The 15,305-nt window shown below is 49.4% G+C and overlaps 2 protein-coding genes across 3 annotated transcripts; both read left to right on the top strand.

Moving 5' to 3' along the window:
• Nucleotides 1–4,948: 4,948 nt before the first annotated feature.
• syf2 (SYF2 pre-mRNA-splicing factor) lies at nucleotides 4,949–8,455 on the top strand. Its single transcript, XM_049004709.1, has 7 exons — nucleotides 4,949–5,039; nucleotides 5,325–5,414; nucleotides 5,862–5,987; nucleotides 6,484–6,601; nucleotides 6,880–6,970; nucleotides 7,102–7,200; nucleotides 8,111–8,455. Exons 1-7 carry the CDS (start codon nucleotides 5,022–5,024, stop codon nucleotides 8,274–8,276), a joined length of 708 nt encoding a protein of 235 aa, XP_048860666.1. The 5' UTR covers nucleotides 4,949–5,021; the 3' UTR covers nucleotides 8,277–8,455.
• Nucleotides 8,456–10,239: 1,784 nt separating this feature from the next.
• mgst3b (microsomal glutathione S-transferase 3b) lies at nucleotides 10,240–14,596 on the top strand. 2 transcript variants are annotated; one of them, XM_049004711.1, is made up of 5 exons: nucleotides 10,240–10,258; nucleotides 11,352–11,541; nucleotides 12,053–12,175; nucleotides 13,310–13,382; nucleotides 13,796–14,596. In XM_049004711.1, exons 2-5 carry the CDS (start codon nucleotides 11,416–11,418, stop codon nucleotides 13,894–13,896), a joined length of 423 nt encoding a protein of 140 aa, XP_048860668.1. In that variant the 5' UTR covers nucleotides 10,240–10,258; nucleotides 11,352–11,415; the 3' UTR covers nucleotides 13,897–14,596. The 2 variants fall into 2 exon arrangements, with proteins under 2 accessions (XP_048860668.1, XP_048860667.1); XM_049004710.1 differs by lacking the exon at nucleotides 10,240–10,258 and having other exon boundaries at nucleotides 11,150–11,541.
• Nucleotides 14,597–15,305: the final 709 nt, after the last annotated feature.

Raw genomic sequence — 15,305 nt, 5'->3', positions numbered from 1 at the left:
CATAGGCACACGCGCACACAGCCAGTCATGCACAGGCACGCACACACACACACACGATGCCAGTCATACATAGGCATACGCGCACACAGCCAGTCATGCACAGGCACACACACAGCCAGTCACGCACAGGCACACACACACACACAGTCAGTCATGCACAGGCATACACACACACACAGCCAGTCACGCACAGGCACACGCGCACACAGTCAGTCATGCACAGGCACGACCACACACACAGTCAGTCATGCACAGGCATACACACACACAGCCAGTCACGCACAGGCACACACACACACAGTCAGTCACGCACAGGCATACACACACACGATGCCAGTCACGCATACACACACATATGCAGTTTATCATGCACACGCATGGAGCCAGTCAGACATGCACACACATGCAGGTAATCGTGTACACAGACACACAGGCTGTCATGCACACGTACACACTAGCGGGTAATTGTACACGCATGCAGGTAAATGTACACACACACTCACACACTTACAGACACACACACACAGGTAAATGTACTCACACACTCACACACTTACAGACACATGCACACACACAGACATCCATTTTAATTCCTAAAAGAGTCCTCTAGTGCCCTCTGCTGTACTGAATGCATGAAGTGAAAACCCTTGACAGTATTAACGTGTCACTCAGACCCCCCCCCCCCTCCTATGAAGGCCAGTTTGACAACACTGAGCTGCAATACGACCTTGGCCACCCTGGCTCTCCTGGCAGGTAACAGCCCACCAGCTCAGTACAGCTTAGGTGCTGCTCTGCCCTTCCACATGGCAAAAACTGCAGTGGAAAGCAGTAGTACCACGCCCAGCTGCACAAGGCCGGGAAAGAGAGAGAGAGAAAGAGAAGGAGAGATATGAGTAAGCAGGCGTTGGAGGAGAGCACAGCCTCGGTATCCCCCAGGCACGAGGCCGTGAGCATTAGCCCAGCCGTGCCTGAAAGGTTTGAAGCCTTCGTTCAGGACAGGACAGTGGTGGTGTCCTTAGGTCTGTGAGCCTAAGTCCACAGCGACAGTGCCTTTGTAACTGTTTCTATTAGCTGGTCTATTTTGGTCAAGGTCCAGATGTGAAGCAGATAGATTCGGCTTGAGCATGACAAGGAGCCCCTGTAGGTGGCCAGCACTGTCTGGTGGCTGGGGGAGCACTGTCACACTGATGGCTACCGGTACTGGTCACTTTGTGATGGAATGCAAGCTATGAGGATGGCCAGCAAACCTTCTGATAGATGCCCCAGACCCATTATGAATGTGCTCAATGGTCATCTAATCCCAGGCAGCTCTGGGTCATGTGACAGGAAGTGAACGAGCATTAAATGGGGGGGGGGTGACATGATGCAAAGAGGCCAGAGTGACAATACAGAGCAACAGAAGGAAATTAAGTGGCTGGGGGGTCATGGGTGCCAGAGTTTCTGACTGCAGAGTTTGTAGTGCACCCCCTAGTGGTTCACATGGAAACATGCTCACCCTGAGCCAGCAGGATGTGATATTTCTGCATCAGCGCCCCAAGGCGTGTGATGATCCACCGAGCTGAGGACATCTGAATGCCCGAGACTGTGCCCCCCCAGTGTACGACCCCCAGTGAGGGAGCCGTGCAGGTGAAGAGGATGGCATGCCACCAGTGAATTGGTAAGGGGGGGGTCCCGGGAGCTGGACCTAGTGAGTGCCTGTTCAACAGAACTATCACGATGCAAAACATCAGCCATATGAAGGTAATGAGAACAAAACTACAGCAGAGATTTATGGCCCCTCCCCTTGTCCCTCCTCCCTCCCCCCCATGGTCTCCAGGCACAGTAGATGCATATGGAACACGTGGGACCTTCCTGGTGAATCTTGTTGCAAGTCCCCATGCAACCCCTGTGCTCTGAGCCATGGGCCTTCTCACCTCCTGCTCTCCCTTCCCTAACCTGCGTCTGTCCCGCTCCTGCCCTTCGCGTCTCTGCGTCTGTCCCGCTCCTGCCCTTCGCGTCTCTGCGTCTGTCCCGCTCCTGCCCTTCGCGTCTCTGCGTCTGTCCCGCTCCTGCCCTTCGCGTCTCTGCGTCTGTCCCGCTCCTGCCCTTCGCGTCTCTGCGTCTCTCCCGCTCCTGCCCTTCGCGTCTCTGCGTCTCTCCCGCTCCTGCCCTTCGCGTCTGTCCCGCTCCTGCCCTTCGCGTCTCTCCCGCTCCTGCCCTTCGCGTCTCTGCGTCTCTCCCGCTCCTGCCCTTCGCGTCTCTGTGTCTGTCCCGCTCCTGCCCTTCGCGTCTCTGCGTCTGTCCCGCTCCTGCCCTTCGCGTCTCTGCGTCTGTCCCGCTCCTGCCCTTCGCGTCTCTGCGTCTGTCCCGCTCCTGCCCTTCGCGTCTCTGCGTCTCTCCCGCTCCTGCCCTTCGCGTCTCTGCGTCTGTCCCGCTCCTGCCCTTCGCGTCTCTGCGTCTCTCCCGCTCCTGCCCTTCGCGTCTCTGCGTCTCTCCCGCTCCTGCCCTTCGCGTCTCTGCGTCTCTCCCGCTCCTGCCCTTCGCGTCTCTGCGTCTCTCCCGCTCCTGCCCTTCGCGTCTCTGCGTCTCTCCCGCTCCTGCCCTTCGCGTCTCTGCGTCTCTCCCGCTCCTGCCCTTCGCGTCTCTGCGTCTGTCCTGCTCCTGCCCTTTGCGTCTCTGCGTCTGTCCCGCTCCTGTGCTTTGCATCTCTGCGTCTCTCCCGCTCCTGCACATTGCGTTTTCAGGTCCATCCCACTCCTGCCCTTAACATCACCACATCTGCCCCACTCCTACCCTGTGTGCCTCCACGTCTGTCCCACTCCCATACATTGTGCTCCACATCCATCCTGCTCCTTACCATGACCACATCCGTCCTACTCCTGTACCCTTATCATCCTCATAAATGTGACGGCCCATTACTGATTCTGCTCCGCCTCGCATGCCGTTTCACCTCACATCGCCCCCATCTGGCTAACAGCTAATTGCATCAGTCCATTAGCACTGCCTGTGATCTTGGTCATGCTTTCATCTAAGACTGTAAACATGACTTAATTGCATCCTTTTAAATAAGTTTATTAATTATAACACAATCAAATAGAGAAAGCATCAGCCAAACCAATGTGAAAGTCACATGAAAACAGTGCATTCCCCACCATCCAGCTCCGAGCCTGTCCACAGGCTGTGTTTATGCAGGTCCAGGGTCAGCTACACTCATTAATGTTCTTTCACGCTCTCAGAGGAATCTCTCTAATAAAGTTTGAGCTTGTTTGTGGGGGGTGCCCCGTCCCTTTTGTCATTGGACACAGCCCCCGCCCAGCCTGTTCCCAAGGCCTGCCCCGCCTGTTCATGTCTGCTGTAAGCTGTCGACCATGAAAGAGTTTCTTTGCTGCTTCATTTAAGAGGGGGGGGGGGGGGGGGCTAGGGGGTGGAGCCTTACAGAAGGCATGCAGTTTATGTTTTATCGGCTTGGGGAAAAACAAAATGGCTGGAATTTCAAACAATCTACGCTGGCAGCTGTTTCAAACAAATAAAAGGTACGGCGTCACCATCATTCTGCATCACCATGTGGGGCCGACGTCTGACTTCGCTTAGGTCCCCCCCCCCCCCGGAGGAGAATTCCTCCATGCACCAGCAGGGGTGCTGTTTGCACCGATGACAAAAATCGTCATCAAGACAAACATGCAAAAATAAAGAGCAGTATCTTTGTCATAGTGTGATTCAGCCTCCTGTAGAATCTGTTGCTCTGTACTCTGTTTTTAATTTAAATTCCCGGCACTATTTCTGTAACCCGTTTTTGAGTCTTGCTTTGGTATGTCCAGGATGACTCGTACCTTGCACCATTAGTATTGATAAGATGTGTAAAATGGGTTAGCTCTGTGTTCCTAGTTTGGTATGGGGGGGGGGGGGGTGGCTGCTGTGTGCTCCTCTGTCCCCTTTAATACAAATACCGTCCTGAACTGTATATGACGATTCAGTCCATCACTATCATTAATAATCATGACATAAAACATTTCATATTCTTTACGACTGCGGATTTCAGTCACGCACGCGCCTGCTTTATTAACAGCATAAAATACAGAACAATATACAGAAATACAAACTCTCATGAAGGACGTGACAACTGCAAAGAATACGCAAGGGGACAACCTACCGAAAAACAAACAAAACTAGATACATACACAGTATGGGAGCACGAGTCATAAGGGAGACTTAAAACAATAGTTTTTAATGTGATGTGAGAAGATTCTAGTGCTTTTCTGCTTTTTTAATCTACTTTTAAAAAATAGTACAATTTAAATTCATTCAAGAAGCCGGGAAAAGGGGGCTTGTTACCCGTCCACTTACTACAGTGAATGTGGTATTTGGTACAACAATATTAATTGCATCGGAGAAAGCAGAATTCAAGTTTTCCACGTAAAATAAGATAGCACCAACATCAAAAAAGGAATATTAAGTTTGAGATTAATCCATTCACTCATGTCCGTCCAAAAACCTTGTGAATATTAGGAAGAAAAAAACGGATGCTCCAGGGATTCATCTTCCAACTTACAAAAGGCACACAGGTCAACTTCAAATTTAAATCTTCTTTTAAGAAACATGCATACGGGATATATTCCATTTATTATTTTAAAACGAGTCTCCTTCACTTTCGGTGAAACAGGCCATTTAACAAATTTAGAGTACGCAGAAGCCAATGTGCTTTCACAATTTGCATTAGGAAATTTCTTGAAAGAATCCCAATTATATTCATAGTAAATCTTTTGCCGCATACCACTATTAATGACCTTGTTATTACATTTGAAATCAAGTTACAGTAATTCACTTTTAAACTGGGCATTGAAACAGTCACTTTTAAGTATACAATGATGTTTCTGATTAGTTGAATCAATGACAAAGGGATCGCTTTGCATATCTTCATAAAATCTTTATAGCAGCAAATTTAGCAATAAAGGATGAGGAATTCAAAAGATTCCCTGCACCACACTGTCGCCCTCAGGGGTGTGACGTACTTTGCGCAATATCCGGTTCGTTTCATATTCAACATGGCGTCAGCTACTGAGGTTCGTGAATATTCTCCGGATATATGAAATTTTCAGTTTTGCGAATTTTCCGTTGTGTTCTTATAATATAGTCGGTATGCGCGAAGTATCTTACATGACATTGATAAACGAGTCGACGCGGCTGTGTGAGCCAACATTTAACCGGTTATGAGGCAGAGGCCGCTTTGTTTGTAGCCGTTTGCTAGCGACTGACTGATGACTACAGTTACGCGGTTTGTTAAGTCGTAGCTTATCCTCCTCCTCCGTTATTTATTCTTTTCACAATGTCTGTACCTCCTTATTCAGGGTGCTGGGCTGTCGGTTGACGAAGAGTCACCAGTTTCACAGAAAAGAGAGGAGAGGCTGAGGAAGTTCCGCGAGCTTCACTTCAAAAGGGTGAGTGTGCTCGTGCTGGCAATGGCTGGGTCCGGCCCGGTTCGTGTCCTGGGCCTCGCTGGGGGACATTTCAGGGACAGTCACGGCGCTTACTGCCAGCTATATGACCACTGTCCGTTTCAGGTGAATTAATTAAATCGTGTTAGTAAGCACTGTGAAACCCGCCCCTCGTTACTTGCTGCCTGAATGTACGCTGTTTCGTACAGCTGTATAACAGGGGTAACCAGTATTATCCGCAAAGGGTCAGTGTGTGTGCAGGTTTTTGGGATAACCTTTAGGGCAGGTGTGAGGACTCTTTAAACAATCAATCCTCTCACTACTAGTCTAATTAGGGAGCTGCAGTGAAAATCTGCATCCACAATAGCCCTTTCTGATTGGCCCCTGCTGTATGTAGATGGTATGACAGTATAGATCCTTTACTTCATTTGATCCATACCCTCTGCCTAGAATGAAGCTCGCAAGCTGAACCACCAGGAGGTGGTGGAGGAGGACAAGCGCATGAAACTACCAGCTAACTGGGAGGCCAAGAAAGCCAGACTGGAGTGGGAATTGCAGGTGGACGAGAAGAAGAAGGTACTGACCATGAGCGTGGCGTGAATGAACCTGATGTGGCATCCGAAGGAGGGGTCTCTGCCAACCGTCCAGCTCCCAATCAGTCAGGCTCGTTTCGTAGGCACGGCACCGAATCACAGCTAGGACAGTGACGGCATGCATGAGATGACCATAGCTTCCTGCCTGAAAAGGTCAAATTCCATTGCATGTTGTATTGATGCTTCTGTTGCATGTTTATGAGTTCAGCTACATAGAGATTCGATCTTGCTCTCCTGACAGAGACTGACAGATGAGAGCGCAACTTGAGGTCAGAGCTCTGCACGCTCTGCCATCTATCTGAAGCCTTGTAGACAAGCCAGACAATGATATGATCACTCTGCTGACCATGCTGACTGACTCCAGTGACGATCGTGGCCAGACAGTAGTTGGTCAGCAGGGCTGAGGTGTCAGCTGTTCTTGGTGAGTGTGTCTCGGTTCACACACATCTGTGAGCCACCTCCCTCCATGTCTCCATCAGGATTGCGTGGCCCGTGGCGAGGACTATGACAGGGTGAAGCTGCTGGAGATCAGCGCCGAGGACGCAGAGCGATGGGAGCGGAAGAAGAAGAAGAAAAACCCAGACCCTGGCTTCTCGGGTGAGGCGGGACGCCCATTAGCAGAGCGGGATGGGCTGTTCTCCCTGTGTGCACACTGGCAGCTGACATCTGTCCACTGGAGCACAGGCTGACAGATCATCTTTAAGTGATTGTACTTTAATGCTTCACAGGAGAGCCGTGATGAGTATGGCAGCCATCCGTTACATCAAAGCTGCATTGGTGGGGTAGGGGGCCAGAGGAGGGGATGCTGGGCCACAGGGGTGTTTGAGTCGTGTCATTTGTAAGTGCTGCCCTTTGACAGTGCCTTGGTCCCCCAGGCTACGCAGAGGCCCAGTTGCGGCAGTACCAGCGGCTCACCAGGCAGATCCAGCCCGACATGGAGAATTATGCGCGTCAGCGGGAGGAGTGGTGAGTGTGCTCTGCCTGTCCTTGCCGCCGTAGGGAAAATGTCAGTGAGGCTCAGAGACGGGCCTGTGCGCTTGTCTACTTCCTGCCTTACGTTTGTAATCAGTGCTTAATGCTGTCACTTCCTGTTCCAGCGGTGAGGATTTCCATCCCACCTCCAACAGCCTGATACATGGGACTCACGTTCCTACCAAGGAGGGCGTCGACCGCATGGTGGAGGATGTAGAGAAGCAGTGAGTGTCCCCGTGTTCCGGGGATTCTGGGAAGGGAGGGGGGCAGTGTGATTGCTCCAAGGACTGTCTGACCCTGCTTTTTAACCCTCTGGGGTCTAGGGGGAGGGACACGCCCTCACTGACTGGGGCATGATCACACATTTCATTCAGTATCATAAACTTAATTCATGGCAAATAAATTTATTTCTTGTATATTCATTTTGGCATCAAACTCATCTTTATTTTAATGTACTTTGTAAATATGTTTGTAATTTGACATCAAAGTACAGACATTGCAAAATGCAGTTTGGAACACTTGCAGAAACATTATAGAAGTACATACTAAGCAATGGTGGCAGTTTGATTTGATCCCAGATATCTGATCTCCAAAGTCTTGGCTACATGAAGATGACTAAATGAATAAATAAGAAAAACCGAACTCATGTCACTATTTCTGGCTCCTTTCATTGAATATGTAGCAACTTTCATGTGTATGAATGAGCCATTGACACCTGGCCACATCCCCCCCCCCCTTTTTATGGCGCTGATGGGGATGTATCTGGATCGCGTTCCACCGCTGCGCTGTTCATCTAATTACCATGCGAATGCGGTTTGAATACGCGGAAATGCAGCTATTTAGATTGTGAATAGTGATCTTGAGGTGAGGGGCGGCACTACATGCCCCCGATGCAGGTAGAACAAAGTAAGGTGACATGGTTCACTTTTTTGCCTATTATGCTAATTTTAGAAATTTTAATACTTCCGACAATGGATTTTTTTTTTTCATGTTTCTACAATAAGATTTCAGTGAGTTATGAACTGAAAAACACGAGAAAGATGCGTGGCATCGCCGACCCCAGAGGGTTACAAGGACTGTAACACCTCCCTGACCCCTCTACCTCTTCCTCCTGACCCCCCCGCCCCCCAATAGGATTGCAAAAAGGTCAAAGTACAGCCGGCGCAGGGCCTACAACGACGATGCGGATATCGACTACATCAACGAGAGGAATGCCAAGTTCAACAAGAAGGCGGAGCGCTTCTACGGGAAGTACACGGCTGAGATAAAGCAGAACTTGGAGCGCGGCACGGCCGTCTGATGTCCCCATTCCCCTGCCTGCTCTGTACCTGCCTCGCTGCCTTTCTGGACGTGCCCCCAGACCTCCAAACAGGAACTTTTTAAAATGCTTTCTGCCGTTTTATTTGTGGGGAAAGAGAGAGGATCTCGGATGTAGTAGCATTCCTGTGGTCCTGTTGCTTAATAAAATGTTGGAATATTCTCCTGGTGCCTCACTGCAGCTTGTGCGCGTGCTTTCAGCCTTTGCGTGGAATCATGTGTCTGCTGCGACGGCTGGTATGTGTGAGGGCATCACCACGTCACCGCAGGCCCAAGTGGGTAGGGCCACTGGTTGGTATCTCCCCCATCTGTCGAGTTGTCAGCCCCTGGGCAGGATAGTGGCTATGTGAAGGCTTGTGACTTGAGAAATGATCAAAGGCTGCAGTGCAGATTCCCATGCTCCAGCCTTGGGCACGTCACTGCGCCCCCTAGTGGACATATATCTGATGGACGTGGCGGTGCCTTGAGGTCCAGCACTGATAAGCAACATGTAATCTTCATAATGCAAGTCAGATGTTTCCATCAATACGAAGCGGAGTTATGAATCATCCTCAAAGCGTATAATAATGGAAGCCTTTCCAAAGCCGTTTCAGAGCTTGCGTGCGAAAATCGCAAGTTGTTCATGGTTTACTTGCTTCGGTCCCGGCGATGCAGGGCTATGATGCAAATGCAGGCTTTTGATACCCAAATCTGATTGTATTTGTTGGGGGACACGTGTGTGTGGTGTGGAGGGATGGGCTGTCCCTGTGCCAGTGAGGGCTTCAGCTTGGGTACAGATACCTTACATGCCAGCTGCCACATCTGGTGGCTGGGTGGGGGCTCTGTCATGTGGCTACACCGTCCCAAGAGTGTGTGTCCCACTGGCTGGCAGGGGCTTGTCCTTTTGGGAAGGGGAGGCCCTCTGGCGAAATCGTCTTTGAACACAAATGCGTGTCATGTGACAGCAGCACAGCCATCAGGATATTCATGGCATCTGGATGCAGCGTTTACCATGTGAAGCCTGTCTGAGGGCAGCCGGCACTCCCCCCCCAAGGAGAACTGAAGGCGTTCTGTGTGGCAGGCGCACAATGCGCTCCTTTGTGTCCGCCTGTAAACAAGAGGCTCTCTCTCTCTTTTTAAAGATGTGTTAAGATGCGTTAGTGGCTTTGCAGGAATGTTCCGAATTTCAGGGTTTAGTTCGCCTCCGGCAAACGACAAAGATGATTATCTCACATGCCACGGAAACAAACAGGGCGGGGGTGCGTGTGAGTGCATGGCCCTCCCTGGACTAGCTGGGTGCCGGAGAGCTGTTACTGCTGGCAACTGGGACGGCGGTCTAGTGCCCACTCTCAGGCTTGAGGAGGGCTTTGTGGGTGTGGACACCACCTGCATGCGAGAGCACAGTGATCCTATCCCCCCCAGTATCCCCCCAGCATGGCCTGTTAGTTCACATGACCAAACACGGAAAATGATCTTGCTAGTCGAGGTGAGCTCCCAAGTCTGGCTCACTGCTTCCCGAGATTTCAGCTGTAGCTCTCTTTTAATATGATGGTGACAGTGTGCCCCCAGCTGGTGGCTTATTTGATTACATCTTTCATTAATCTTGTTTTTTCCCCATAAAAGATGTTCTGGTCTGTGGATCTTCGGCGTGTGGTGAAAGGTGCTTATCAGGACCCTCTTGAAAAGGTCATGCCTGGGTGCAGCCGGCCACATGCCTAGCCAAGCTTACTGCTGCACTTCCGAGCTGAGGCTGTGTGTGTAAGATGGCAGTAAGCTGCATGATTATCAGGCTGTAAAGACACTCTCCTACTCCCCTGTGGGTGGGGGGGGCTGTCCCAGTGTGCTGGCCTGTAAAGTGCACATGTGGGATTTTTCCAGAGGTTTGAGTGCTGATGTCAGGCGTTTGGTGGGAGAAGCCTACGGCAGCAAGAGAGAACGTGCTGGAGTGAAGTATTGGGACAAAGGTGTCAGTGTCGCTGTCATCAGGTAAGTCGGGTAACATGTCAGCTCAGATCAGCTGCCATGAGGCACGCTTGTGTGGGGTGTACATTACTAGCAGCGTGTACGTGGGAGTGAGATGATGGGCCTGTTTCGGCCTTAAGAAAGCGGCAGAGTATCAGATGAGTAACATTCACGTCAACTTCAGCTATGTTCGGGTCCGTGCTCCCCCTACCGACCAGCCGTGTAACTACAGGCAACCATTTCTCGAGAGTTCCGGAGAGTTCGCTCCCGTTACCAGGACAACGCGACTAGCTCATCGGCAGCCGGCGAAGTCAATACGTCGAAAAGCTGTTTAGCTGCCTAAAATCTAAAACGTGACTATTCGGATGCTTTTCACGCAAATATTTAAACGACTGCCTACGTTACACTTCGCTTACAAAACTGTCAAACTTTCACGTTCTGAAAAATTCGGATGTCCATCTACATGAATCATTAACATCAAAACATTGTTACACAAACATACGCTTGCAAGCAGATCTCCTCGGTCTTCACAATCATCTCCGAGGAATTCGAAATGGACTAGTAAAACCAGTAATATTAGCCAAGGGAACAAAACCCAGCACTCCCTCAGTCAGACAGGTTATGCATCGCACATAACAGAGGAGACCAAAATAAAGCAGAAGGCTGAGCGCTGCCTGGTGCTCTGATTGGCTGCCCGGGTCGTTCTCTGCCTGGTGCTCTGATTGGCTGCCCGGGTCGTTCTCTGCCTGGTGCTCTGATTTGCTGTCCGGGTCGTTCTCTGCCTGGTGCTCTGATTGGCTGCCCGGGTCGTTCTCTGCCTGGTGCTCTGATTTGCTGTCCGGGTCGTTCTCTGCCTGGTGCTCTGATTGGCTGACAGGCATGCGAAAGAAGCAATATAATGTTCTTCCATGTATCCTGCTGTCGTCTGAATTTACCGCTTTGTTAAAGTAATAAAGTAATAAGCACCAAACAAACACCTGCCACGAATGAACGATGAACCCTCTTATCTTAGGAAAAAAAGCGTTGCGTGCACTTTATTTCAGCGTTTTATCACGAGTCGATCTAGTTGGAGGAGGGAACAGACTGATTTTGACCTTATCGCACGCCCCGTGCAAAGTTCCCTCATTTCCAGGGCGCCCCCGATTGCAGACTTGCGATCACCATCTCTCTCTCGACTCGCCATGGAGCTCCACGATGTCCTCCCGGAGAGGTTCGGCTTCGTGATCTTCACTTTTGTCTACAGCTTGGCTATGCTCATGTACCTGGCGGTCAAGGTCGGCGCGGCCAGGAAGAAATACGACATTAAGGTGGGTCGGGTGGGCTGAGTTCTACTCAGAGGCACTGGCACGCCATGACTGTGCAGAAACTGCTCTTTCTAACTGATGGGTGTACAAAGCGTGAATGCTGTTCCTTGCGTTCTGGTTAGCATGGAGTTTGCTAATGCATGGCGAACAGGGACGTAGTCGAGACTGTGTTTTATAAATGTAGCATAAGACGCTTAATGTTTTAAGATTTTGTAGTAGGTCATATCAGAGACTGTGGGGGGCGGAGTTTGCTGGTCGGCAAAGTCTTTTCCTGGGGCGTACCCACCCCCCGACCAGTCGGAAGGTGTCATTTGGTCGGAAGTTACAAATTTCCTCGTTGCTCTCCTATATAACTGGACCACTGTGTTCATTCTGCTCCGCAGGGCTTTGGCTGTAGTCGTGCATGAAATATTTATCCATTTAAATTCCTTCATAATCTGTACCATCCCTAGTGATAATTACATGGCGATTTAGGCACCAAACTGTGAGCTTCCCCTTGTTTTCTCGCTGATAGTACCCGACTATGTACAGCGAGAAGGAACAGATGTTCAACTGCATCCAGAGGGCCCATCAGAACACCTTGGAAGTTTATCCCCAGTGGCTCATCTTCCAGACCATCGCTGGCCTCGTCTACCCGGTGTGTACCACCGCACTTAGCTCGGCTGCTTGAAGGAGGGAGCTTTCTGGGATTTGTGTGTGTGGCCCATTTTGGTAACGATTTTTCACTTGGAGAGCTTTGTTAGTGCAGTGAGTTTCTCTGCCTAGAGACATTAAGTGAGCACCCCGCCATGCATACGGAGCAGGAGCTGTCGGTTGTTACAGTTCCCAACCCGGACGTGCTTGGGCGCAGATCTTATGAGACGCTACCTGTCCTGAGAAGAGCTGCCAGTTACCATTATCACCACTAGTGTTTTGTTACGGCATTATGGCCATGCGGCGCGTTTCCCCGAGGGTGATCCAGCTCGCAGGATCCTCATTGCTGAGGACCCGAGCGGCTGGACCAGGCCGGGGGGACGCCCACGTAACACCCGGCTGCGGCAGATGGATAGCCGATGTGGGACTGGATCGTATGCCTGCCCCGGGGTCGCCAGCTGAGATCCCGAGGAGTTTCGCTGTGTGGTGGGTGCGGCAATGCGCTGCATCAGCACACGCGCCCCAAACTGACCTGATGACCGGACTGTTTTGGGGTGCTATTGCGAGTAAAATCACTCATTGCCCGTGTATCATCGTAATAATGGTAGGCATATTGCTGAATGATTAAATGCATAAAATTGATGTAGAAAAATCTGGAAATGTACGTTGTGCCGGAACCCGTATAAAAATGCAGAAGATGATTTGGAATTTGCTCAGGTCATATATTTAATTATGAAGTTTCACCACGTTACCTAAGTTATTTACGTTAAAGCCACTTCGCACTTTAATGAAATCGGCGAAACGTCCGTTAAAATGTACACCATGAACTTAAAAAGTAACATTGTCCCTTTCTTACAGTGCTGGTGAAGTAGTTTAGACAAAGCCAGTCATAGACATGCTGACCACCTCATTGACTTAAACCCATCACTTAAAAATTTTAACTACATGTTTGTCATTATGGGGCTACCGTCCTTAAGAAATTAAGTCATCATTTTGCTCACTATAACTTTTCTGACATGGTTTAAGAAATGTGATTTAGTCGCTTTCAAGTACACAACAATCCGCTAAAATGAGTGAGATATGAGGCCTGCGGCCAGATGCCGTTGCTCATTCCTTTTTCCCTCTCTCCCTCTGGCAGACTTCCGCCTCGGTGCTGGGTGTCATCTGGGTCACCAGCCGCTTCTCCTACGCCTGGGGTTATTACACCGGCAGTAAGAGCCTTTGGCCCGAAAGGCCACTTCTTCAGCCTGTTTCTTCATCTCTTTCTATCTGTGATGTTTTTGCATGCATAGTGTCAGTCTGGACTTACAGCTTAGTATAACAGTATGTGTAACCTTGTACTCGGCACCTATGGAGTTTGCATGTTCTTCACAGAGGTCGGCTGTGGGTACCGCACATTTGTGAATCTTTAATCTGCTGTGTGTGTGTGTGTGTGTGTGTGTGTGTGTGTGTGCTGGATTGGTAAACAATGTGATTCCCATGTGATTAGATCACAGATGTCTTAATGGTGCAAACAGTTGTTGAAGATGCGTGAATGGATGAGGATCAGGGCAGCTTTTCACTAAAACCTTCTGTTCTTGGCCTCCTGCACACTAATGCAGGCACCTTTCTTTTTCTCTTTTAGATCCTGCGAGAAGGATGAATGGAGCCTATGGCTATGTCGGCTTCTTCGGAGTCGTCATCCTTTCCATCGCAGTTGCTCTGCAGTTGCTCAGAGTATTTTAATTGTTTACACTGAAAACAGCTGTCAGCGCCCTCCAGTGGACATCATTTAATTATCGCCATATGCCATGCTGGTATAGAACATGTCTACTGGTGTAACAATGATCTGTCTTTGGAATGTTTGCATGGGGGGGGGGCAGATCCTGGCCAAGTGCCTTTTCCTCTCTGCCTCCTAACTGCCCTCACTCTGTATCCTTCCTTTAATCAAAGTCAGAATGTAGAGTTTAGTCCTGTTTGTCTTGCGTTCTGAGTCTGTAGCGGTATCTTCCATCCCAATCCAGACCTGCCCCCCTGTCTAGTGTATAATTAACTTTGATTGGTTGTGGGATTCCTTACGCTAAGGTGTATGGGGAGTAAAGCTTAATCTCCAAACATTTGATGTTTTCTAGGGTGCCAGCCAGTTTAACCCTTTTTAAATCTGTGGTTTATGCCCTCGGTGACTGTTTATGTATGTGCCTTAGACATAGAGTGGACCAGCCCTTGGGCGCTCAGTGTGGAGGCCAGGGCCTGCAAATGTACTGCTGGACCCACCCTGGGGCTCTGCCCTGAGGCTGAACCACTGCTATGCCTCCTCTGGTTTGCTTGGTGGAACCTGTCATGCACCATATGCTTAAGCAAATTCTATCATAATTAAAATGATTTTTATGTAATGTATAAGTGTTCGAATATTGGTCCCATGCAATAAAAGTACAATTTATAGGTATGTTAATTTTTCATTTGCATAAATAGCAACAAAAAAAACAAGCATGTTTGTACATAGTTAGTCTTGCTTCAATGCAGGATCTCACACTGAAACAATGTGCTGATGCGATCGATGAATTAGTGACCATGTCCGAATAGCATTTTTGCGCGATTTTCAATCGGAGAGAGAACCACTAAGCGATCCACAACGCCATATTGCCCGCGAGAAACGCAGCTATCCAAGCGATGTCCGATTCGCGAACAAATCATTCTTTTGAACCGGTTCTTTTTGGTGAATCAGTCGAACCGGTTTTCAAATCTAAAAGAATCTAGCTTTTTGTACACAGGTCAAAGTCTTAGGCTCAAATTTTTTTCCACATGGTTTACCAATCCAGCACACACACACACACACACAGCAGATTAAAGATTCGCAAATGTGCGGTACCCACAGCTAACCTGTGTGAAGAACATGCAAACTCCATACGTGCAGAGTACAAGGTTACACATACTGTTATACTAAGCTAACGATAGTTAAAATGATGCATTATGAACCATTTGCTGTATTTTAAGACTCCAGTAGATGGTCAGATATAGCAAATGCTTCATGAAGCGTTATTTTGGCCACCACTACTGCCGATTGTCAGCAATGGACAGCGAGGTCAGCACGTTCGCTGTAAGCGATTTTCATGAGACTCCTAGACCCGTAGGAGATGTTTAAGATATGATGTATT

Source organism: Brienomyrus brachyistius, unplaced genomic scaffold, assembly GCF_023856365.1.
Source record: "Brienomyrus brachyistius isolate T26 unplaced genomic scaffold, BBRACH_0.4 scaffold118, whole genome shotgun sequence".
NCBI lineage: Eukaryota > Metazoa > Chordata > Actinopteri > Osteoglossiformes > Mormyridae > Brienomyrus > Brienomyrus brachyistius.
The sequence above is the reverse complement of the archived record's forward strand: the minus strand, read 5'-3'. Positions and strand labels throughout refer to the sequence as shown.